The sequence below is a fragment of the Strigops habroptila genome, chromosome 2 (genome assembly GCF_004027225.2).
Source record: "Strigops habroptila isolate Jane chromosome 2, bStrHab1.2.pri, whole genome shotgun sequence".
In the NCBI taxonomy this organism is placed as follows: domain Eukaryota; kingdom Metazoa; phylum Chordata; class Aves; order Psittaciformes; family Psittacidae; genus Strigops; species Strigops habroptila.
The window spans coordinates 14674699-14700157 of NC_044278.2; the positions used below are offsets into that span (position 1 = coordinate 14674699).

Genomic DNA, 25459 nt, shown 5'->3' on the forward strand with positions numbered 1-25459 from the left:
ACAGTTGTTTCTGGGCAAAATCTAATGAAATGTTCACTGTAGAAACCACTATTTAATTCCCAGTAATACACACGTGCTTTTCTTACAGTTCTCAATAAGGCTAAAATCGTTAAAAAATGAAGCTATCACTACATTGTTACTTTCAAGGTTGTTCCTGGTGGATCCACTCCCTGCTGCCTTAGCACACTTCTGGGCTTTTTACCCTGTCTTAGAGCAGAGAGCACCATCCTCCTTCCTCTTTTAGAGCAGGATGTTTTATAAGCACTATGTTAAAAAAGGTGAAAAGGACATCAAAAATATATGCTACATTTTTATGTGCCTTCAGATCAAGGGACCTTGAGTAGGTTAAGATGCCACAAGAACACCTACTCAAGAGATGGAATTTTTGCCTCGTTAGTCTGTGCCATACTGGAGTACATCAAAAGATGGTTTGAAAGCCATTTATTCACAGATTCTCACTGGATCAAGACATGCGCTTCCAGAGATCTCCCCACTGGCAAATAAAGTTAGTGGAGATAAAGGGAGAATCAGGAGCCATTGTGTCAGAGCCCATCCCTGGCACACACTGCTATAGAAGTATTACACCAGAATACTATGGGTGACTGAGAGACAGCAACAGTTAACCCAAATCTCTTTTGGATCCCCGAGAGAGCTACTCATGATGCTGCATGCCTCTTGCTTATTTTGACTGCTTTATTTGATTAGCCTTGTCAGAGTAAGGTCAGGCCGAACAGTTATGGTCATTAAAGATGAAAGCTATACATCAGGGAAGCATCATTGTGGAAAAAACAAGGTAAGAACATTGCTAATCAGCTGAAGCACTAGACTCACTCAAATTTGGGTAGCTGTGCTGCCTTCTAGTGCTTCTATCTCCTTTAACAAGAGACTTATTTCTGCAACAACTTTTGGAGAACTTCCTACCATAGAATTTATTATTACCTGCGGTTTTAGCGTAGCAGATCCATCTCCTCTTCTTCTGAGACCATGAAGGGTTACATCACCATGATACACTGGCAAGTCACTATGGTACTGCAATGTCTGTAGGACCATCACAAAGTGAAACAGCGAGAAAACATTTATGTGGATTACCAACCTTAAGCACAGCTGCAGGGAGTGGAAATTCTTCAGTGAAATACAAAGACCAACACGAAACCCTGGTTTATGTTCCATCCCTTCCTCTCAAAAGTAGTTGTGACTTTCTGATCAGAGCATGTTATTTTGGTACCACCTGAAACACATTTTTTAAATGGAGCCATGGGAGCTCTATGATACTTGCCCCTGGTGAAAGTACAACTACTAAGAAAATAAAACCTTCTAAGACCGTTAGACCTTGACCTCAAATCTTAAGAGGCAGCCAGGAAGATCAGACAAGGAAAGCATTTTCTGACAAATGTCTCATGATTGCTATGATCTGTCTTATAAAAACCTATCTTTAGCCAAGAAACATATGGTGGGGACACAGCAGCACCATCTAAAAGCTACGACTAGTGACTGTGTATGCCCTTTGCTCTCTGATCCAAGTTTGACAAATTCGTAACTGAGAACTTCAAGTTTCACTTTTACCTGGAAGTTAAGAGACTACTCAAGTTTGCCCTGGAAGAGTCTCATTTATAGCCAGTATTGCATCAAGTTCAACCAGCTCAGCCGTAAGCCATATTCTACTGCAGAACAACCTATTTGAGCCAAATCAGGCTCTCAATCTTTCTTCCTACCAAACCAATGTTTCCGATAGTAACACTGCACAGATACAGCCATTCATTTTGCAAGAAATAAGTAGCCATGCTTTACTTAAATGCTCACAGCTAATTTAAATACCCTGCAAATTTAAAGCAACCACCCCGCAGTTTTCATGATTGATGTCGTCAGAAGACAGTCTTCTCCTAAGATATCCAGATGAACTAAGGGGCACATCCCACCCCAGCACAGGTAACTGACTCTCCCCCCAAGGAACTCTCTTCTTCCCTCCACCCAGACACTCACAGACCTTTCCCCGTGCAGGGTGCAGCATTGCTGTTCTTCCATGCTAAAAGCCACAGCATCTCTTTTCCAGTATTACACATTTTTCTTCCACTGCTGTAGCTTTGATCTTCCCTCAGTGTGCTTCAGGTTCTCTTTGCACATCTTACTATGAAAGCCAAAAGTTCATTAGTCCTCTACTTGACTGTAACAGTCCACAGCCATTTGTGTGTAATCTGTTTGTCCACTCTATTCCACAGCGGAGAATGCTTTTGAAAAGCCGTAATTGAATTGTGTCAGGAGTTACTGAATAAATGATTAAATTTGTCAAATACTGAAGTTGCCTTTAGAGAAGGCCTTTGTTTCTTATTGTGCCACCCCCCAAAAAACTAACAGAGAAATGGCTTTTTGTATGTTTGAAAAGGGAATGGCAGAAAAGCAGGACAGTATTTCAGCTCCAGTTCTCTCTGCTGCCTCTGAGGTATACTGGCACTGATGAGTGCGATACATATGATGGTGAGTAGTTGCACAAACACTCTCTTAATTGCCTCCATTAGAGATCATGCAGATTCCTCTGGTGACTCCACAATCCAACAAAAACAGTAATTTTTTTTGCCCTCATCTTGCTCACCCTGAGGCTGTAATTTCCTCTAAGACAGATCTGTTTGCTACCCCGTTTCCATCAGTGTTGCTAGTGAAAGAGGAGACAGGACATAGTAAGGAATTCAATTACAATTCCCTGGGAAAAAAGGTGTAAAAAGGGAAAATGTTGCAGCCTTGTCCTTAAGGTGAGCAGAAGTCATCCTAGGACATCAGAAGTATCTAAGAGGTACCTGAACAGACACAAAACCTTTCAAGAAGTACCCCTGAGTGGCCACTGCTTCCCAACATGAGCAAACTTTGCGCCTTACTTCTACAGGCATGCCACCCACCCTTTCTGCTTTTCCCTTCTCACCCCGCTCCCCTGACATGAGCTTACCATACCCCAGCATCAGCCAGAACCGATTAGAACAGAACAAAAAAACTCCACAGCACTCTGGACTAGCATTCATCTGCTGCAAGGCAAAAGAAATCACTTATTAATTAGCCTCATTTTTACCTCCCTTTTAGGTGCATTTTCAGACTAGTTGAAAAGAAACTCCAGGAGATCAGCAAAGGGTTATGCAGAACACAGTGCAGCTTTTACATACATCAGAAGGCCTTGCTGCCTAATTTAGGCCTTATGCAGTACAGTTCACTCGCCCATATGCTGAGACTGAGCAAAGTTCCATTTTCAAAGATCCCTTTGTTCATTCTGTGATTACCTAGACCATGTTCTCCTCAGCCATTCAGTTTAACCGCATATCTTAATTCCATCCCCGAGTAACTTACATCCTTGGCTTTCCATTTCAATTTCCACAGGGCAAATAAAACTGATGGAGAGCATTTTGACAAAGGTATTGTTATTTCATCCAGCAGCCTGAAATGACTCCAAATCTGGATATTACATTTAACGTTTCTGGGACAGATGCTGTTAGGTCTTTCCATAGGAACACAATATCACCTGCACACATTAGTAACCTCTGTGCCTCAAGTTGCATACACTTTATAACCTCTTAAGTTTTCAGAAACACCACTGACAATTTAATACTACAGGGGCACCTCAAACATTTTTCATCACAAAGTAGGGGAACAAATAACCAGGGAAGCTCATGCACCCAAAGGGCAGAGTACCTTATGCATTCATTTCTTTCAGTAAAAGGTGCAGCAGCAAGACACTATTCTGAGGGCAAACTCCCCAATCAAATCCTCTTCTTAGTCACAGAAGCTTGAAGAACTGAAGCTACTGTTCAGGATCAGCATCTGCTTTAGGCAACTAAAATTTTCTTCAGTTCAGGTGCTGTGCCTCTAAACAGTACCCTCTCACTGCTCTGGACACTATGGACAGGACCTTCCCAGCAGACACAATGCTCAGAGTGGGGACAAATGCTGAGTGCTCCATGACCATGGGTGTCCTGACAAAGTACTGCTGTGAATGCAAAGTCAAGGCTCAGCAATGTAACAAGGTGAGCAGAGAATAAAGACAGTGAAAAGTCAAGTGAATTTTTCAGAGATAAAAGGCAGCTCAGTCACAGCTGCAACAAGTATTTGTGAGCTCACAGCAATAGAATCACTGGAGAAACTAATGTAGAACTACTGCATTTCCAGGGTGGTTACATGGAGCTCCTTACAGAAGACCTCATGCAGTCAACTTCATTCCTCCCTTTGTTAATGAGGTGCAGAATCACCAGTTTGGTAGTTTTTCCAGTATTTACACGTTGATGTTCTTTTGTCGTCAGAAAAAAAAAAATCAAATCTGCATTAACAAGTCATGTTTGTGATTGCAAAAATACAAAATTACATATACAGAGATGTACACACAAGTCATGATATATATATAAACGTACACAGCCTCACATACACACATTTCCACACAAACAACTCATCTACCAGAAAAAAACCCCAACTATTCTTTAAAACACCATTCCTTAAAAAAAACTGGTATCAGCTTCAACCAGGGAAAGGACTCCTCTTTGCTCTCAAAAGGATGAAAGGGCTCCATTCTACTTCAGGACAAACAAAGGATGCTGGGGAAGGACTCTTCCTTAGGGACTGTAGTGGTAGGGCAAGGGGTAATGGCTTCAAACTTAAACAGGGGAAGTTTAGATTAGATATAAGGAAGAAGTTCTTTACAGTGAGGGTGGTGAAGCACTGGAATGGGTTGGGAGGTTGTGGATGCTCCATCCCTGGCGGTGTTCAAGGCCAGGTTGGACAGAGCCTTGGACCACGTGGTTTAGGGCAAGGCGTCCCTGCCCATGGCAGGGGGATTGGAACTAGATGATCTTAAGGTCCTTTCCAACCCTTACTATTCTATGATTCTATGATTCTATGATCTGACCTAATACGTACACCATTACACAATCCACTCATAGGCATAACTCAAGCACTGCTGGATCAGAGGTTTATACACCTAAACCACAGGCATGTGGATACTCATGAATGTGTGCACATATGTCTATGTATTTATTTCCAGCGTTATGTAGTAGAATTGAGGGAACCTGTAAACAACATCAGAACATGTTTGCACTGGACTCTCTTTCCTTACACACCACAAATAAATGCTAGTGAATTCGTGATGTCCTAACTCAGTGGATAACTCACTTCTCCAGATTGTCTGTTCTGCTCATCGTGACTGTAATTGTGTAACAAAGCTCTCTGCATACTGTGCTATTATTGCGGTTATTAATCATTCTGCTTCTGTTTCAAATACGTGCTCTAGAGACTGCTGGATATACTGCATTATGCCACAAAATTCTATGAAATGGGTACCAAAGCTAAACACATCTAAATCCACCGTTTTAAGGACATGTCAACCTAACTTACTCTTTCAATTTATACTTTTTTGTAAGCTCAAAAATACAAAAAAAAGAAAAAGCTGTTGTCGATGTAGCTGCTGACCTTTGCAACTGTAAACAAAAGACAGTTTTTAACCAGTAAACAACTTCGCAAATATGAAACCTATTTTGCCAGTGCTTGGAATAGTCAGTGCTTAAGATGACAGACTCTGCATACAAATCAGTTCTTACAGAAAAACAGGTTTCTAGATGTGTTCGAGAGAGAATGCAGGATTTCCATGACTTTCGACCATTGAAACAATTTATTTTAAAACATAAAGTATTAACACCAAGTAATTAAAAAAACCAACAAACCCAAAAAACAGAGCCCAGTGCAAACCCCCACCATATTAGGCCTCTGTTCTTGAATATAAATTTAAGAGCATCACCTTGAAAATAACACAAAGCTCTGCTGACTTCATAAGGACTTCACAAAGGCCCGCAAGTCCACATTGGAACACACATTCAGTATTTTTAGCTAAACTAAGGTAAGCGTCTAGCTTTCCTTTTATTAGGCATGAGCTGACACAAAACGGCAATGCTCTATATTCAGTTGCTTTGGGCATTCACATACACATATTATATTGGAAATAAATGTTCATTTATCACATATCCCTTATAAAAAGCTAGAGGCATCAGATGGAATACATTTTCTTTAATTTAGCTACGTACATTGGACCCCATGCTTTCCCTTTCTCTGGGAGAACCAGAAGTTCATGTTGTTGCATACCACTGAGAAAACTGAATTCCTGAGAAACAGCTTTGGCCATTTTGCTTATATCTACAGGCATAACATTACTGCAGGAGTTTAGAATGAGATTTATTACATCACTGTTTTCTGCTTTTGAGAGTGTGCACGTAGAATAGACCAACGATCCACCAGGACGCAATGCTTTAATAGCAGACCTGCAAATAATGGGGAAAAAAAAGTCATATCAACATAAGAAGTGACATATTGGTGATGTACAGCGAGAATGGAATTTGCCACAGTCCTGGGACAACACTGGGTGGGGGTGGAACATCTTAAGACTTATAAATCTACAGTTATAAATAGGTATAAATGACTGACAAAAATAACATCATATTGCCCAAAGAAGTGATAAATGCTCCATCCCTGGCAGTGTTCAAGGCCAGGTTGGACAGAACCTGGTCTTAGGTGACGTGGTCTAGGGTGAGATGTCCCTGCTCATGGCAGGAAAGTTGGAACTAGACGATCTTAAGGTCCTTTCACCCTACCCATTCTATGATTCTATGAAAATGTTTTTACAGTATATAACTGACAGTTTGGAAAACTACCCGCAACACATTTTTGCTTTCCTATTTATTAATATATTCTCAGTTAACTGAAGGTATTTTATATACAACAGTGACAAGTAGAAAGCAGCATCCATTCAGAGTTGCAGAATATACTTCAAACATTTATATGCACAGCACAACTGTGAAAACGCTGCAAGTGTGCATACAAAATGGGTTATATCACATCAAAAGTGCTAGTCAGATATTTAGCTAGCTGCTTGTGTGGACAAATCTCAGAATGTACAGTTGCAGGAGTAGCCTGAACTAATTACTGGGCTGTAACTTTACAACCATTTCTGCAAATTCTGCAACTTATATAGCAGGTAAGAGGACTCGGGGGTTTCACTGAGCCACTACTTTTCAACCCAATTTCCTAAGGAAATATGACTTACGAGATCACACTGTCTTTTTATTTGCCCTTCACCTATCAACCTGTTGACAAGTTTTGACTAAAGAGAAGCAAAACAATGGCTTAAGATTTTAAGTATCCTGAAAGCTTCACAACTGGTGGGTGGACAGAACAGCGGGGTTTTTTTCCACTTCCTCACTGAAAGTGAGTTTAAACAGAATGTTTACTTTCCATTAAAGCAGATCTGCAAGGTCCATTTTCAGACAGATAAAATACAACCTATGAGAGTACAGAAGTGAGATGTTCAGTCCACATTCAACTACTACAAATTCTAAAAGAGTAAGGAGAAAAATCCCAAATCTTGTACCACAGAAGAACATTCTTCAATTCTGGTACCACCACATAACTGAAAGGGGAAGCTACACTAAAAGCTCATTTCTATAGAAATGCTCTCTTAAGATAATCTCTTTTAATCAGACACTTCGTAGCCTGCAAAGACGTAATGACTCAAAGAATGAGTTGTAAGCTAGTATTCAAACAGATCACCTCGCTGCTCCTGGAAAACAGATACCACTGGGCTGAAGCAAATATCACATTAAAATACAGTTGTTCCCAAAACAAAACTACTTTTGTTTAAAAACCAAGAGAATCTGATCAGGTGAATGCTATTACTCAGCTTGCAAATATCAGAGAGACAAACAAGGCAGGTGCTCAGGAGACTGCAAGTGTGTCACTGGGAATTCAGTAAGTGCACAAGGGCAAGGCAGATAACTGGAAGCACGGATTTGGGGAGCACAGTGACACACAGCGATGCTGTATGGCCAGACACTGAATAATCTTATATTGGTACGTATTACTCCATATCCTCAAATCATAAGAGGTGAAAGAGGTGAGCAGCCCCCAAATGCAGCAACGCTGATTCAGAGCCCAGATAAACAAACACGATGCTACTGAAACAGTAACTCCTCCAGCTGAGAACTTGCCAAGTTCTCAACAAAAACAGTTGAGAAAGGAAAGAAGAAAATAAAAGGGGAAAAACATAAGCCCTTTTAACAGGATTGGGCCTTTTCAGGAAAAGAATTGATGAAGAAAAGCCTCATTGCAAGCAGGATCAAAGCAGATCACAGATCAAAGCTACTCTGAAACTCCTGTCCAAAATAAGAAGGAAATACCAGGACAAATGACTGTTTCAGACAGAGATAATACAACTCTCTTCACCTTCCCACGTGAAAACTCCTATGTATTATACCAAATCTGTTTCTCTGTGGAGTGTACATGTTATCTTGCTTATTTCTTCTATGAGCCTTGGTTATGTTAATCAGCAAGCCAAGTACATATTTTACTGCAGCCTGTAATACTCCAATTTTAATTAGCATAAAAGAACAGAGCTCTCTCAACTTAAGATGTTCAAAGAAAACTCAGTGCTTAATGCCTTCGTTGTACTAGTCTTCAGTAAAAAGATGGCTTGCGAGCAGAAGGCTAGCACATTTAGCCAAAGCGAGTGAGCAGTTCAAATTCAGCCTGCTACAGGTAATGAACAGGTTACACAGTACTTAGGTAGTCTGAATACCTTCAGTTTAACCGGACCTTATGGACTCATTCTAAGATTCTTCCAAAATTAGCTAAAGCTATCACAAACCTGCAAGCTTGTCTCAGACCTCTGAGTAGCTTTTGAGAGTGTGTGAAAATGTTTAAGAATGTTTTAGACACAGGCTGATACAGGACATTACAATGCCACCTTGAGACAGTAAAACAGAGCATGTGTCATTCCAAAATCACTTTCAGATCTTATTTTCTAAAATTCTGCAGTTGCCAGCATTCATTTGAACTGGTCAGCTCCAGATATTCATCTTTCCCCTCTGTATGCCAACACACATATACTTCTTATCAGGCTACAAAAGCAACAGTACTGGACCTGAGGACAGAAACTGTCTCCATTGTCTGTCCAGCTTCCTTCCTTGTCTGCAGCTGCCCATTTAGCACTCCAGCAAGAGAACTGCGCACTGATTCCTTATCTCCTTGACCTCATACCAGCTCTGGAAAACATAAAAGCACTTTTTTCCCCCATGTAATAGCTGCTTGCTTTCTAGCTTTCACATTAGAACTCAAAGAGAGCAGGGCTGAAGTCTAAATGGGCTTTCAAATTTGAGCTGATCTTCATAGTATTATTAGAAACCACCTCCTTCACTGATTTTCATAGAATATCTCCCTGCAGCTACACCTTTTCCATGCATACAGGAATGCTGAGCCATGAGAGAGCAGCTAGTTGGCTTGAAAATATGAAAATGTTTTTGCATGACAATCAAGATGTACTTTTACCGTACCTGATAACTTTACTCATAGAAGCAGATTAATGGCAACTGCTTTCTTACCTGTAAGAGGGATACTACATGAAACAAGTAAGAAAATATTTTTACCATGTAGAAGTGGAAAAGGTAACAGGTACCAAAGAAGTAGATATCGCTACGGCTTACAGGGTTAAAAGCCTGGACACTCGCTAAGTGTCCTTCTCTTACCACATATAAAGTAACAACCATTCAAGACAACACTTCCAAAGGCACTATGCTCCTACAACTGAATCACTGGGGCAGTGGTTCAGAGGAAAGAGCAGCACAGGTTTCTGAGTGAAATCCCAAAAATCTCACATCAAAACCCCCTAACTCTAAGCCTCCTTAGCCTGAGAATCTTCACTGGCCCATGACCTAGAAAGGTCAGGCTGTTCAGTGCAATTATCTTTATTCTGAACCTAAGTCATGAATTAAAGTATCTGAGGAGGATTACTCTACACTGCAAGGTTAATCAATGTATCTATCTATCTTGTCAAGTTCAGCAACAGTTGTTTCAGTGGCTGTGTTCAAAGTCAACCGACCGCTATCCCTGATTAAGCTGTGCTTGGCTTTTGATAAACCTGCACTGAGCTGCAAAATTCAAAGTGAAGAAGTGCTGGGCTCAAAGTCACAAGGGTGATGCTGTGCTGGCTAAGCAGATTCAGGGAGTTTGATCCCCTCATCATCAGCATGACAGGGGATTCATTCATAAGAGAATTTGTTCAAATAAATTTAAGAAACTGGTCTTCCTCCACAAGCAATGGACAGAAACAAGCTTATCCAAGGGATAGGTTGGAGCTAGAGCATAACTTGCAGACATCTAACAGAACCCACCATTGCTACAGTGACTCCATGGTGCAGAATGCAAGATTGCTTTTGCGTTAGGCATCTTGATTATCCCCCAAATTCTTACTTAAAGCTCAACTCATAGCTGAAGGAATTTGGTGCCTGTTATAAGGTACTTTGTAACTTCCAAAAATGGGCTCCAAATCTAGAATGATTGAAAGGATGCTAGGGCAAAAGACCCTAAAATATTTCCTCACCTTCTTCTTATTATAATACATTGTTTAAAAATAAAATACATTACTTAAAGGTAATTAATCTGCACTTATTTTTCTCTCAGTGGTACAATGTCTATTAAAGAACTAGAACTTTCAGTCTAAATATAAATCTCATTATACTTAATTTCATAATTTTAAATTCAGGTAGATACATTTACCATAATGAATTTTACATGTTATAGGCACTAATACGGCAAAGTTTCAAGATTCATATAGAGGAATATAAGAACACATATTAAAAACACAGGAAACTTTTCCTTGAGCCTCATAACTTGTTCATCTTTTCCCTACAACCATTTTTGCTCAGTAACATGATAACCCCTTACCACTTGCAATCAAGACCCTAAAGAAGCAGCGCCACTACTGGCAGCTGATATGTGTAACTCAAGCTTTTATGCTGCATGCTGTCATACTACACCACTGCAGAAGTGTGACGTTATTGTTTTTAGGCCATAAGATAGTCAAGGCACAGGAGAAAAGACTAAAATAAGTGAAATGCACAACAATCCATTAACTTGTCGTATTTACCAGATAAGGCCCGTATACAACATGTCCAAGGTTAGTTCTTCCAGACGATATGAAGTATGCAAAAGAAGTAATTACATAACTGCAGGATAGACTGAGGATCACTAGCACATCATTCTACAGAAATTTGCCTGATGCTTCTCCACACTTGCCTTGAACTACTTACAGTACTTGCCTTATCACCTTATAGCCACCAAATCCAGCACATTAGCACAAGACACATCTGCAATCCAAACAGAACTGTGGTTGATGTCCAACCCATTCAGGAAGTACTCTAAAACAATTTATCACCTGCAGATTGCTCCCTTCCTCATTCTAAATGAGGTTTAAAAAAACAATTAGCAATACTTTATATTTTTGCAGGGTCTGTCCTAACCTCTCATATTACAGGAGTACTGGATAAGGTTTTTAAAGAAATATATTATTTTAAAAGCAGTTTTATTTAGTTTATTTCTCAAGATTTACTTTAAATCTAACAATGGAGGAGATGATAACAATAAACTAGGGAAAACAGAGCAGTATTGTTATTTAATATCTCAAGGGATAAAGACCACTCTAGAGCCACACAACTCAAAAACCAAGAAACACTTATATCATCTAAAACTCAGTTAGTCAGAACCCAAAAAGAAGATTTTCAAACTTACAGAAAATTAAACATGATAGGCTGACATTTTGTTCCTTCTAAAAGTCCTGGTGTCTCAAACATCCTTTTAAAAATAGGTAGGCAGTAAATGCATATTTCATACTATAGCTAGCACCTGCAGGTGCTATTCCTGTTCCTCCTGTGCTTGGGTTTATGTTGCATGCCATTGGAAGGGTCAGCATTAATTATGTTAATCATTCAACCATTATCAGTATTAAAGTAAAAAGATTACATATATTTTAGGGCAATTTAAAAATACAACAACACTTCAACAGTGCCATCTTTTGGCAACTGGGATGTATTTCTGCTCAATGTGCAAGATAACGTCTGATCAGAATAAAAACTGCCAACCCTTTAATAAGCTATTCAAGAGACAAAGCCTGTCAAGATGTGTTTGCTTTTATCCTCAATCCTATTCTTTTTATTGACTATATATATCACACATTTTCTTCTTCCTTTTACACGAGTCCAGATACATCATGGTAATATGCCTTGCATGTTAAAGGTTTTCCTTTTATTTCTCCAAGCCAACTCAAAATGATAAGGAAATTCCTCCTCTGATAAAGTACCATTATTTTAATACTTTGTGACAGGCGGTGACAGAAGTGCACAGGAGACAGAGACACTAGTTCAAATATTCTCTCCATACCCCAAGCAGGTACTCCCTCTCTAAGTAAGCTTTGCTACTGTGGAAAGACATTACAGTTCAGAATAACACGATAACAACAGGAGAAACATGAAGAGAACTGCTTATTTTTAGCATTAGATTGAACTATAAATAAAAGTAGACATAGCCACCAAAAAAACTCCAACAACCAAACACCACAAACCTCAAAACCCCAACCTCTTCAGCTCTAGCCAAAATTTGTCCCAAAAATTCTGAAAAGTAACATTTGTTTAGCAAATAATTTTAAATTCTTCTAAAGCAAAAGACCAAAGCTTCAGTTTAACATTATTGAGCTTCCTCCTCTAAGGCATGGTGACTTCTGAAACAGTCATCCTGTTAAGACAAGGCTATGAGATATCCTTTGTATGTCCAGAGCTGCAGTCCTCAGTAATGGTAACAGACTGGTTTACTTCCTGTTCTCAGATTCAAAAGCCACAAATGCAATGCTCAAGAATTTTGCTCCCACTCCCAACATTGCAGCTGCCTTGCACACTCACATGCTGGGTTTCTGCATGCTCAGTATCACCAACAGCAAAGTTGTTTCTAGCTGGCTAGCCTCCAGCAGCTGGAGGTAGTCCACTGTGATAAACTTTCAATCCTTCTCTCATTCTAGTCATCCCAGAATTACCTTCTTACCTTACACACTCTCAGAGCTCCATCCCTCTTCCCAACTTAAACTTACTGTTTACAAGAAGAAAAACATACATAGCCCAAGCAGGACCTTCTCAGCTACAAAAGGGAGAACAAGAGACCTTTGAAGCCTACTACAGACTTTCCCATACAGCTTTAGTGTTTTTCCTTACAGTTTACGAAACACACATATACATAGAAAGTACTGAAGACGGAATTAAAGTAAAATTTGTGTCTGAATTTACATCCACAATCCCAAAACAACTGCCTAGCTGCTGGGTATCTTATTGATTTTTTTCATGCATTTATTAATTCAATTAATTCAAGTTATTTATTAATTCAATAAACTTTGTTTTGCAACATATCAAAAGAGACTTGATCGATAAATTACACCCAGGGCACTACCAAAAACTTAAGGAATCAGGTGGTACTTAAGATCTGAAACTATTTAACATTTCTAAGCTAGAAGGAGGTTAAAGAAAGAATCATCCGCACGACCTACAGATTTGTTGGTCCAACAGTTGCAATTCTAAAAAAACTCCCGGAGGAGCTAATTGACTAGATGATTATGGATAACAAGTGGATTAAATTGGCAGCTACAGAAGAGAGAAGAGAAAAATTCCAGGGAAAGAGCTGAAGCAGTGTAATGAAGCAATCCTTACCATGGTTCTCTCCACTTTTCTATGTGCCTTTTTTCCCTTCTCCACAGAAAATAGTATCCACTTCATTTCTTTCCTCAGCTTGCCTCTCTCCATCTGGTACCATGGTTCAGAATTCCCTCAGATCACTCCAAACCACCCCTGAATTTTGCCCAGGGAGCTGCTGTGCAGGAGTCCAAGACATCTCGAAATAGAAATCTGTGGCACAAGACTGCTGCTGGATTTCTGGAGGAACTCCTCTGTGCCTCTCCTTGCCCCCCGACATACAGTCCCGCCATCATTTTAATGCCCAACACTAAAACTCAAGCAGCTTCTATGATGGCAAGTTTTTGTAAGGCTTCAAGACACTGGCCCTCCTTACCTTTACAATGAACATTAAAGGCTGAGAATTTTTTTTGTCAGTAGCAAATCACAAACAAAACTGGATTGCTTTGACCGGATAGGACAACAACCTCATTGCAAGTATCTTCCTTTTTACTTCATTATTACATGCCCATGTGTTATAAAGGCCTTTGTCTTAAAGCAGACGTAGTATAGTGGTACTATCTGCTAAGTATGATGGTATGTTTATAAAAACAAATTTTACCTTCACTCTACAACACAAAGCCCCACAATTAAGAGCACGCAATTCCTCTTCTACGTACATGTAGAAAACTACATTTCAGTGAAAACACAGAGGTGACACTGCATGTATGAGGAGGAGTATCAGGATTCTTTCCAGTAAATCACACTATTTACTAAACACTATGTGAAAAAGACCTTTTCAAGAAATAAATCTACAACTATATGTATTCTAAGAAACCACACCACTAATTTTCACATACCGGAGAAAAAAATAGCAGCTTGTAACTGGAGGTTTGTTATATTTGTGGCCTACATTTTCGCCAAAACTTTTAACATTTTTTCTAAGCAAGTCACACTTTCAAAGGTTTGGACTGGAGAAAATAAAGCTGGTCCTGTGGCATGTAGATTAGCCTTTCGAGACTTAGGGTTGCCAGTTCCACCTGATGACTTAAGGGAAACAGTCAATTTCATTTTACATCCCATGTGTACAGACTGTTAAACCACCATGCAAAGTGGCTGCATGATCAGCAATCTCTGTTCCGGGAAGACAAAGACAGATCAAAAGTTTTAATAAGCCGTTTGCCCAACACCTAGTTACTTGCATACAATACTAGCTAATGGTTTAAGTACCTTTAATTCAGAAAAATAGGTTCAGAATATTTGGGTTGAGGGGGTTTTTTTTCTTATTTTTATTTTTCCTTCCAAGTAAAAGCATGTGCACAACCCTCCTACCTCCTAAACTATTCAATGAGAAAGAAAAAACAATAACCTCAAAACTTCTGGTAACCTTTCCTTCAAAAAAGATCAGCAATTTCAAATACCATGTTATGATTGATATCCAAAGCAAAAAAGTTCTTTGTACAGAAGGAAACATTCATTTTATCTGACTATTGCACGCCAGCTGCATAAGGTTTGTAAGAGGAGGTATGTATGTTATCCAGAACCAGGCACAGTTCCTTAAAAATCATTATATTTATACACAAAATAGGGATTGAAACATTTCATCAACTAGGAAGAATAAAGGGTTTTCTGGCTTTCTCAAGCCAAGTTTAATGCTTCACCCTGAGTTCTGAAAAATGAGAATACATACAACTCAAAAGAGAACAACTAGGAAAATAAGCATTTTGTATGACTTATCTTGCCACCAGTAATCCAAAGCACACTTCGAACCTCTCATGCACCCTGAATTCCCCCAAATCTCTTGACTTTGCGTGTGCATGTCTTATGTATTCAAAACAATTTCCCTTTAAGCTAACTAGTAGCGAGAAAAAGGTGAAAAAGGAAATTCAGTCAATACATATCTTTTAGTCCGAGCCCTGTGGACCAGAACTCTATTAAACACCAATTAGAACTATTTAACTACCAAGAGATGTGGAGAGAAGAGTCGCAGTAGTCTAAAAGCCTTTGCTGCACTTTCTAAACTGTGTCCTGTTGCATTTAGTTTCAGCTGAACCCTAACACAGCTTCTTTCAGCTGCAGTAACTGGTCTAGGAATAATCACAACATCCATAATAGTTTCACCACTAAGTTGTTATGCATTCCAGCTTAACCCAAAATTTAATTTCTATCTAAGAACCAATAACACTGGTAAATTCACTTACAGGAGCCGCTGTATTTTTTGCTAGCATTCAGTATCAGGAAATGAACATTTCTTCCTTACTTTGCAATTTGTTTTCTGCATGAACAATCCAAATAATAACAAGATTTGCAGTGTGTTCTCGGATTATAGCGCTCAGCAGGGATGCTTTGGTTTTGGTATTAACAATCATTACAGTCTCAATTTCCTTCAAATCAATGGTGCCCTCACTGCTTATGAAATTTGCTGTTCAGCATTTCTGCCACTTATTTACATTTCAGATTTTATTCAGACTGAAGTAGAAAGATCACTGCATCAGTTTCAACACTTGTCCCAACTCTTCATTCTCTGAAGCCTCTATGTACTTAACAAACTACATTGTATTGCAAAAAATACTTTTCCTTCCTTCACTTCCTCTCAATCAAGAAAGAAGGAATCTCAAATTTTGGCCTGAGTGTCACTTGACAGAAATGAAAATAGAACTCCCTTTTGCATTTCATTCTTCTCATTTGCGTGTTATACTTAATACTACTGCTAAACTGAAATAATGCTTGGTCCTTACACTTTAAGCTTCATCTTCAAATCACATGATATTTCTTACACTACTCTCAACAAAATTGCTGTGATCCAGCTTTATACTTGTTTTTTGTTTTACAGATACAGGAACCAAGGCGAGAAATACCCACAAGCACAAAGTACCATGTAAACTGAAGAGATAAACCAGAGGTAGCTCTGCATGAGCTGACTCACATAAGACGCAGTACAGCTCCATTAATGTAGGTTCAGCCTTCCTGAGTATTTCAGAAGTATCAAAGACGGAGTCAAACTCAATTTTTTCTTTATAATTATTCACCCTGGCCATAAAACAAAGGCTTGAATAGGGCAGTGTTCCACAATTTTAGTTTCTCCAAACTTCTGATTCATTTGCATGAATCATTAAGCCTTTCCTGGTCTCACTTTATCATTTACTTTTTCCCTTTCACACGGGATCTGAGATGTCTTTAGTACTGAAAATTCATTCATCATAAAATGATCAGATAAAAGGAACAATAAAAATGCAGTGGACGGCTATAACGTTAAGTAAGCATACGTCAAATATTTTACCCAATAATGGTTGTAATTTCTAACTCCTGAGTTTCACCATTTATTACATATGCTTAGAAAAAAAAAAACCCAAAACAAAATTCCAGTGCACATAACAATAGATTGATCAACTGACAGAACTACTCAGACCTATGCTGAGCAATGAAACTGAAATTACCACCCTTTTACTCCAATTTACATATCAAAAGTATTTTGTCCTTACAAATCTAATTCCTATTGCTGTTGCTACAGTAAATTATACTTTCAACAGAAGCAAAGTTCTCTTCTTGATTTAGGGATAATTCAGTTAAATCTTATTTGGGTTGACAGGAATGTCTCCTTTTTTAAAAAACAAGGTTCCTGCTGTCATGAGTTCTTCACTTCAGGATTACAATCTGGAGTGATTTATGCAAATTCTCAAATTTCTCTGCATGATATATGCTTTCTTTTGGTAGGGGTTCACAAATTGGATTTTATATGTCAAATATTGAAAAGGGGAAACTGAAACAGGTCAGTGTTTTAAATGTGATTGATTTCTTCAAAGGAAACGGGTGACATGATGCATTACTGCAATAAGATACTCATATTCCTGTTATAAATCATAGGCTTCCGCTAGGCTTTTTCAACGGGAAGTCATGCAAAACTATCTTGAACTGCTGCAATGGAAACTTTCCATAAAAACTTTCTTTCTCTTTTTTATAATATGTTATTTTTCCCTCAATTTGCTTTGACAGATGGACTTCAGGCATGACTGTTACTTTTGAAAAAACATTCAAGTCTATAAGGTATTATTGCGAAGCCACTTTTTTTTGCTCAACGTGAAAAACTGTTGAGTTTGAAATGCTTCACAAATGCCAGCCTATGGCTGGTATCATTAAAAAGGGTAATACATGACAACCTGGATTTGGATTATTGGGTGGATGCTTTTGAAAAATAAACCAACAATCCTCTCTTCCCCACCAAATGCCATATTCTTTTACTTTTTCACCTTACCAATCATGACCAGTAGCGTGTCTGCGCTACAAATAGTCGAACGGGTATGAAATTCAAGCAGCATGTAAGGCTGTGCAACAGTGGACTCAATCTTTTCATATAAATAGCCCAGAAAGCAAATTCTGAAGCAGCATTAATTAAGGATCAGCATCAACTAATGATGGTTGGTCAATTGTTAAGTCCTGAATTACAGCTCAGGTATCAAAAAAGGGAGATAAAGAACCATAAAAGACAATTCTGTGAAATAGCAAGAACAACAACAACAAAAGGAGTTTGAGGAAGAATGCCCAGCTTGCCAGGTATATAGACTACTTTCACAGACAGTTAAAACAAATGCTATTAAAAATTATATGCATGGTTTTGCTTCCGCTGAGGAATATATCTGCAACCATTTTAGCTGTGTCCGCCAAAAATACTTTGACATGGTACCAGACTGTTATGAGTCAGCTGAAAATGGACATAAATTTGAGGACTGTAGAGCAATATTTCTGTAAAGGATCTAAGCTTCACTGCTTATACTACCCCATACAAATTTCCATATTTACATTAACCTAGATCAACTGTTTATTCTAACCAGCATTCCAATAACATACTCTTCTCATTCTTTTCACATGGTGAAACCTGATTTTGATTATTAAACATGACAAATCTTGCCCCCATGTCATTTTTATTAATTATGAAAAGCTCCTTAACAGCTTTCCTTTGCACTTCTCACCTTAGCAGCTGGAATTGCAGAGATGGTAACTCCTTCCTTCGTATTAGCCTAAGCGTAGCTTGTTGAATATCAGAAGAGAATAGCCAACTTCTGTCATTTGAACAAGGAGCATCAACTAGTACCTATAAAACAGATAAGAGCAAATAAGACAATTCACAATATTCACTTTCTGAACACTGTATGCCAAAAATCTACTCAATGTACTTTTTCAAACACTTAGAATACCCTTCTAATTTTCCTTTTTTTAGGGGCAGAAATAATCTTAATTGCTATTCTGAAATGTTTTCATGGAGTTATCTGGGGGAGACAAAAAGTTACTGCTGAAAAAGTGCCCTCTATCCGAATAACCCTCACTTGCTTGTTCTCCCCTTCCTAACTACACATCATTGGAAGAACACAGCTACAAGGTCTTCAGAATTCACTACCAAAGCCAAATGGATAACATCATCTAACAGGTGATTAAATGCACAACATGCTTCATAAAGTAATTCCTGAGGCTCTGCAAATCCTCCTGTACATGACGTTGGTTCCTTTTGATAGGTCAGATATTCTGGGGGGTAGGGAGGCAGAAAAGGAAGAAAATTAGAAAGAGAGCAGCACGGGAAGAAAAAAGAAGCAGAATGCAGAAACATAATTTGCTAGTAAGTAATATTGTTACCTTATCATATAATTCAGGCTTAAGATCTCCAATCTGTCTTCCATCCAGTATAGAGACCATTATCAAGTTAACCAAAGGTTCTGGGATGAAGGATTCTATTGTCTGTTTCAACCATCTTGACCTCAAATCATCATATTCATTACAGTGAAACTGACCTTAGAAAATAATAATTAAAAAAAGTAAATACCCTAAAATAAGTCTTTATGTTTTTTCTGTTTTGTTGTTTTTTGGGTTTTGTTGGGGTTTTTTTCCCAAATATACGGAGTTACACCAATTTCAGAAGTTCTACTGTTTTGCCATGACTGCCATAGAGTTTACACCTTGTGTTTATGCTATTGCATATTTTAGAACACTGCTGAAAGGTTTTAAGCCCGAGTAAATCTCAACATGCTCCTACAGAGCCATCCATAAATATTTACTAGCAAATACTTGCTGTAGCAACAGACTTCCCTAGGAAAATAAATTTTAACCGTGACCCATCTCCAACAACCAATGCTAAGCAAGTGTCCTTCTATGCTCCTTGAGAGATTGTCTAAAAGTAGTACATGACCCTTATTAATTGCCCTTTAAATAAAACAAACATCAGTTTTGTGTATCCTAAGCTGAGCAGTCCAACCCTTTATTTATTTGAAATTTAAGGTAGAAGCTTTTTAACAAAAGCCTTCTGGTTGCACTTATTTTAAAATGTAGCCAGAGTAGTTACGTTTTCAGAAGAAACACTGCTCTTGCTTGTACCCAGAACAGAAACACAGCAAGATATTTTTACCTCTTAGTCCTGTTTTCTAAGTTAATAATATTTCTATTTTCCTGTCTCCGCAGATTGTCCCACACCATGTTTGCAACACACAGTAAGGTACATCTTAGCATTCACTGAGGTATATTATGAAGCTTGCTTACACCTTACATTCTCAGCAACAATTTGTATCTTCAGAAGCAGCCACGGGATGAAAGTGGGTTTTTTTTTCCCCAACCTTTTGAAAGGGCAATCCATATTTAATTTATCTCACTGGCATCACCTCATGCCTCTAAAACAGGGAGGGAGAACCAGCTGTAACTAAGAAGTGCAGTTACAGTGATGGCCTCATCAGTAAGAACATAAGGTGCTGTGAACATTCTGAGACAATTGCTATCGAAGCTAATGTATAAACTTGGAAACAGCAACCACAGCTTGCTTTTATTCCCTGGCTCGGAAGAACTGAGCAGCTGCTTGCTGTTGCCTTCCAAACACTGTGATTATTTTAGTATGCTTCTGCAACACCTAGGTGGATTGAGATACAGAACTTATTAAATACTGATACAGAAAATTCCTCATCATAAGCTTTCTTAGTAGCACATTTAATTTGTTATGCTCCATTTTACATCAGTACACTTTTAAGTTTACTAATACTATTTGCATAGCACTGGCCAGAGAGGTAGATTGCAGATTACTTGCCTCCCTGTGTCAACAAGTCTACATGATTTTAAGTTGCTTTTTGACAAGTAACAATTAAGGAACCAGTGGAGAAAGAAAAGTATAGAGCTATTCCACTTTTGTCTGTCTGTCTGCAGCAACCTATATTTAAATAACTACTGTATTTTTCATCCTCTTTTATGTAAACAGACTTCGTAAAAATCCTACTAAAGAGCATGGAACTACTCGGAATATAAATTGTTTGGGATTTTGCCTCCAAAGCAAACCTTGCACAGAAAACAGGCACAAGTGAAATAGCGCAGGCGCAGAGCCAGGGACTGGCTTCTAACAGCACCTTGATACATTACCTGGACAGGCACACTGCAGTATAGCAACTGATTTACCCCCTGGTGCAGCACAGAGATCCAAAACGTCTTCCCCATCTTTCACTTCTAATGCCAACACTGGCAACAGCGAAGCAGCATTCAGCAGGTAATACTCTTTCAGTTTCCCAGCCTGGTGTTTCTGTGCAGGGAATCTCCCAGGAGTTCTCCTAATGTAACACTTGAATGAGGCCGGCAGATACGGCAAACTTCGATGAAAGGCAGGATGATATCCCTTCACACGCAAGGTGCTCTCCAGTTCAGGGGACTGGCTGAACTTGTTAAGCAGAACTGCGTACTGCCAGCACAATGGATATGTGAGCACATCTCTAGATTGGAGAAAGAAAAAGCTATTTAATAACCAGACAAATAAAATCAGCTTTCCATAGCATAGGAAGCCTTTTCATACTAAGGGTAACAACCTCACCATTGGATCATTCTGGTATTGTCAAAAAGGAAACATTTTGATTAGATATGATTAAGAAACATACACAGGAAAAAAATAGGAAATCAAGCCAGCATTTTCCTTAATGATTGCATTTAAAGCACTAACTTGTCCTGAAACGAGATGTTCTCTGTTTTTCCTAAAATGACTGTAGAAGGTGTAAATGATGAAGCATAATGCTCTTTCTGACTATAAAGTACTTCTCTAGGTTCAAAGAACAACTGTAATATTAATTGTAAATTTCACAACAAAAGGAATCACATTGGCTCTGCAATGGTTATTCCAGCCGACACCATAAAATGCAGTTTTTATAAGTGTTCTTTTCTAAATTTCCTTTTCTGTTCTGCAAACATCTGGCCAGAAAAACTTAAACAAATAGATATTCCTGGAAGACAGCCAAAAAGCAGTGCTTATACGGTAGGAACATACTTGTTTGTATTTCAGTTCTATTTTTCAGACCTTTCTTACATGAATTTCCTTCATTTTCTATGTGAATTCCTCTCGTTTGGTTTTTTTTTTTTGCCATTTAGTCTCAAAAAAAACTCCTCAGGAATATTCACTGTCTAAGAGACATACACGTTGATCCAACCGTAAAAGGTTTTTAAGTTAATTCACTTAAACGTCTATATAAAAATAAAACCAAACCAAAACAATGCAGACACTTACTTTAAACTACTTTTTAATCCAAAGAGGCTAAACCAAAGAGGGCACCCAGAGCAATCATATAGTTTCTACGACTCTGAATACCTAAGATGCTTTTCCACTCAAAGTAACTGTGGCTCTGATTACAGTAGCAGCTTTTGTACAAGCTCCTATTGAAAAGTATGTAAGCTAAGCAATGGAATTCTCCAGAAGGGCTCTTCTGCTGGCTTTCCACAGGCAACAACACCAGTCAGCAGAGAAGAGAACATGTCTTCTCAATACCACAGCCAGTTTTTTAGCAGCTATGCGATCAAGGCCCAAATTAGGTGATAGCCTTTTCTGTATATGTTGTTAATGTTCAATTTCTTCTAAGAAAATAAATCAGGGGATTTATATTTATAGGAATTCTCTCCTACCATCATTGTCCCAGTCTCTCAAGATATTATAAAGCTATAGGAGAAAAAAATCAAAACCAAACCTAACAGCAGATGTTAAGTATAAAGGGATGCTTTTTGGACCCTGTTGTTACAAAGCAGTCAACACATACATAAGATGTCAGTCTCCTTGTAGTGTATATGCATACAGGAGAAGAGAAATGTCATCACGCCAAATGAATCTTGTCAAGGAAAAAACCTAAAAACTTCCAAGTTTTAATCTTTTGCTATTTCACACTTTGATGCTAGTTCTAAACTGAAAACAAACTGAAGCAGCTGTTACAGCCCATGGCTCTTTTCAAAGTTACTCTAAGAAGCACTTGAAAAAATAGCAGAACCTCTCCCCTCCCTCCCCCTTCTCCCCAAAATAACAAACCTGACGCTGGACCAGGCATCTCCCAGTTCCGTTGCGTACTGCTTCTCAAAATGATCCAGAACAACTTGACAAATCTGCTTTTGAGGTTTTCCTTTTGTTTTACTTTCCACCTTCAGAGAAGGGAGGAAAAAATAAAGGTAATAAAACCAAATGAAACCCTCCCTAGTTCTCACTAGAATTGTTGAAAGAACATTTTAGCCATTTAAATCAATTTAGTATCAATGATATTAGGATGCTCAAATACCAAGGTCACATCACACATGTGCTAGAGACATGATAGCAATTTCAGAGAACAAGTTAAGCTAGCGTGCTCTTTTCTTCCCCACCTATGATGAGGTCATTTAAAGCTTGTCAATACTACACCTTTTCCGTATCCACTATGCTAATAATACAGTGGCTCCTGGGACTCTGACATACCAGGAGCAAAATAAGCAAGGCCTAATTATGAACATGCACTATGATCACCCCTGCCAAGATGCACCCATGCGCTTAACTAAAAGAAAGATGTCAATGTGAATCATTATGGAAGTCAGCTGGAGTTAGTTGAGTGCAAAGCACTGCAATAACTAATATATGCCAGGAGTAAGGGAAGGCGGTGGCGACACAGACTATATATATGGGGTTTTTTAACCTATGAAAACTTAATTTGAGGGGGAGGAAAAGAAATTTTGGTTCCTAAGCAAACTTGTGCTATTCAGAAGGAAACCTCCAAAGCTGCCTGCACCCCCCCGTGCTTCCCCTGCTCCCCCGTCCTGCCCAGCGCCGCTCCCCTCCGAGCACTAACACCGGACACAGGAGCTCTCGAAACCCACAGACGTTCCCGCCTGCCTACAGACGGAGCGGGTGAGCACCACGGCGGCCCGGCCGCTGCCAGCGGGACGCGGCTCCGGCCACCTGCACCACCGGAGCTCCTCTCTCGGTCCGAGGGACGGACCCGAGCCCGCCGCACGGCACCCGCCCCGGGACGCGCAGGAAGGGGCCGAGCGCCCCAAGCGTCCCTCCCGCCCGGCTTCCGGCTGCCGGGCCCCAGCCGCGCCGCGCCGGTCCCCTCCCGCGGTCCGCGCCTCACCTGCCCCGCGGCCCGCACGGCCGCTCGCCGCGGCGGGAGGGCGGCCCCGGCCCGGGGGGAGGGCGGCAGCAGCAGCCGGGCCGCTGCCCGCGGCAGCCTCATGGCCGGAACCGGGGCATGGAGGGAGGGAGGGTGGTGGGGACGGGGCGCCGCCTGGCGGCTGAGGGAGGGCAGCTCCGCTCGTCCTACGCCGCTGTGTTGTCCTGTCTCTGCCGGGAGGTGCAGGGCTCGGTTCGAGTTTGTTGAGTTTGGTTTCTTCGTGGGTTTCTGTATTGCCGCGGGAGGCTGTACTGGCCTCCAGTCTGCCTCTGCCTCCCCAGGAGGTAAACCAGGATTAGGCACCAACTGGACCCTTGATTAATAAACTTCGGAAACTGATCGTCATCCCAGAGCAGCTGGAGGTGCTGCTGCCATCCACACTGCCACACTGATAATGGCTTTTCACCAGCCGTTAACTCCTGGCTAGCCCAGGTTTACACAGACTTTGCTATTCAGCTGCTCAACAGACTCCTCTGAACCACCCTTGAGCATCAGCTGTAGCTTAACCTGCTGCTATTGCAAAGAAGAATTGATAGAAAGTGGAGAATCATTCACACAAATGTCTTACACATGTTTTCAGAGAACCCATTCTCTGTGAACGGTAACCAGAACCACCAGACCCCAGTTCACCAACTGTAACTGGTTTAGTAGCATTAAATCTGAGGCTGTGGATGTGCTGGGGCAGTTCTCCCTCTGACCACATCATCTGAACAGAACCTCAGGGACCTGGAAACTCCTCCCATGCGAACGGGCATCTTGCTCTGTTGGCTGCCTCTTGCTGCAGTCCTCGTGGCCTAGCAAAACGAAGTCACCGCATACCCTCCTCCTCTCAAAAGCTCACTTGTCCATCGGGACTTGCCAACTCCTTCGGCAAGAGCAACCCCTGGGGAAACAGCAAGTTTGTTTAACAATGGTTTTAATTAAAGTCTGCCTATGCAGCTTCCACTTGGTGAAACTGACCTCTGAAATTCAGGCTGGAAAGGGGGGCAAAGGTAAAGGCAGGAGTGCAATCATACAGATAAATATTTGAGTTTCAGGCACTGACTAATGAAGACTAAGAACGTTTATGCAAACCTTGTGCAAATTACCATCAAACTTGAAAGCTTATTTAAAATGTTTCAATCAGGATCCTGACAAAGAGCCAGGAACAAAATGGAGACCTTCTACATATTAAATGTGGAAGGATACCAGAAAGACTTTTTACTAAACGAGTTGTACCAACAGATACAGAACAAAACTGGTATAAAAAGTACAGTTCTCTGTGGTAATTCTGCCAAGACCAGTAACATACAAGAAAATACACACAATAATTGAATTTTCCTGTACCAATATGTCGTGACCTGAAAGGAGGCTTTCAGCTTCGAACAAAGGGGTCACAACAATCCTACCTATGCAGCATCGAGAGCTAACATCCTTGTTGTTTGCTTCATTTGTGCTAATTCTTGCAAGGCCTCCCATGGTCAAAGGCAAATGGTGCCTGAGACAAGCTCAGTTTCCTGGCTCTCACACTATACAATGTAAGCGGTGTTTGAGACGAGCTCAATGTCTGGGCTCTCACACAATAAA

General features: G+C 39.9%; 1 protein-coding gene across 1 annotated transcript; it reads right to left on the bottom strand.

The window, feature by feature from the left end:
• Nucleotides 1-5838: 5838 nt before the first annotated feature.
• On the bottom strand, nucleotides 5839-23957 carry NSUN3 (NOP2/Sun RNA methyltransferase 3). Its single transcript, XM_030471484.2, has 6 exons — nucleotides 23855-23957; nucleotides 22786-22895; nucleotides 20874-21217; nucleotides 19116-19270; nucleotides 18458-18579; nucleotides 5839-6275 (listed from the first exon to the last, which is right to left on the bottom strand). Exons 1-6 carry the CDS (start codon nucleotides 23954-23956, stop codon nucleotides 6005-6007), a joined length of 1104 nt encoding a protein of 367 aa, XP_030327344.1. The 5' UTR covers nucleotide 23957; the 3' UTR covers nucleotides 5839-6004.
• Nucleotides 23958-25459: the final 1502 nt, after the last annotated feature.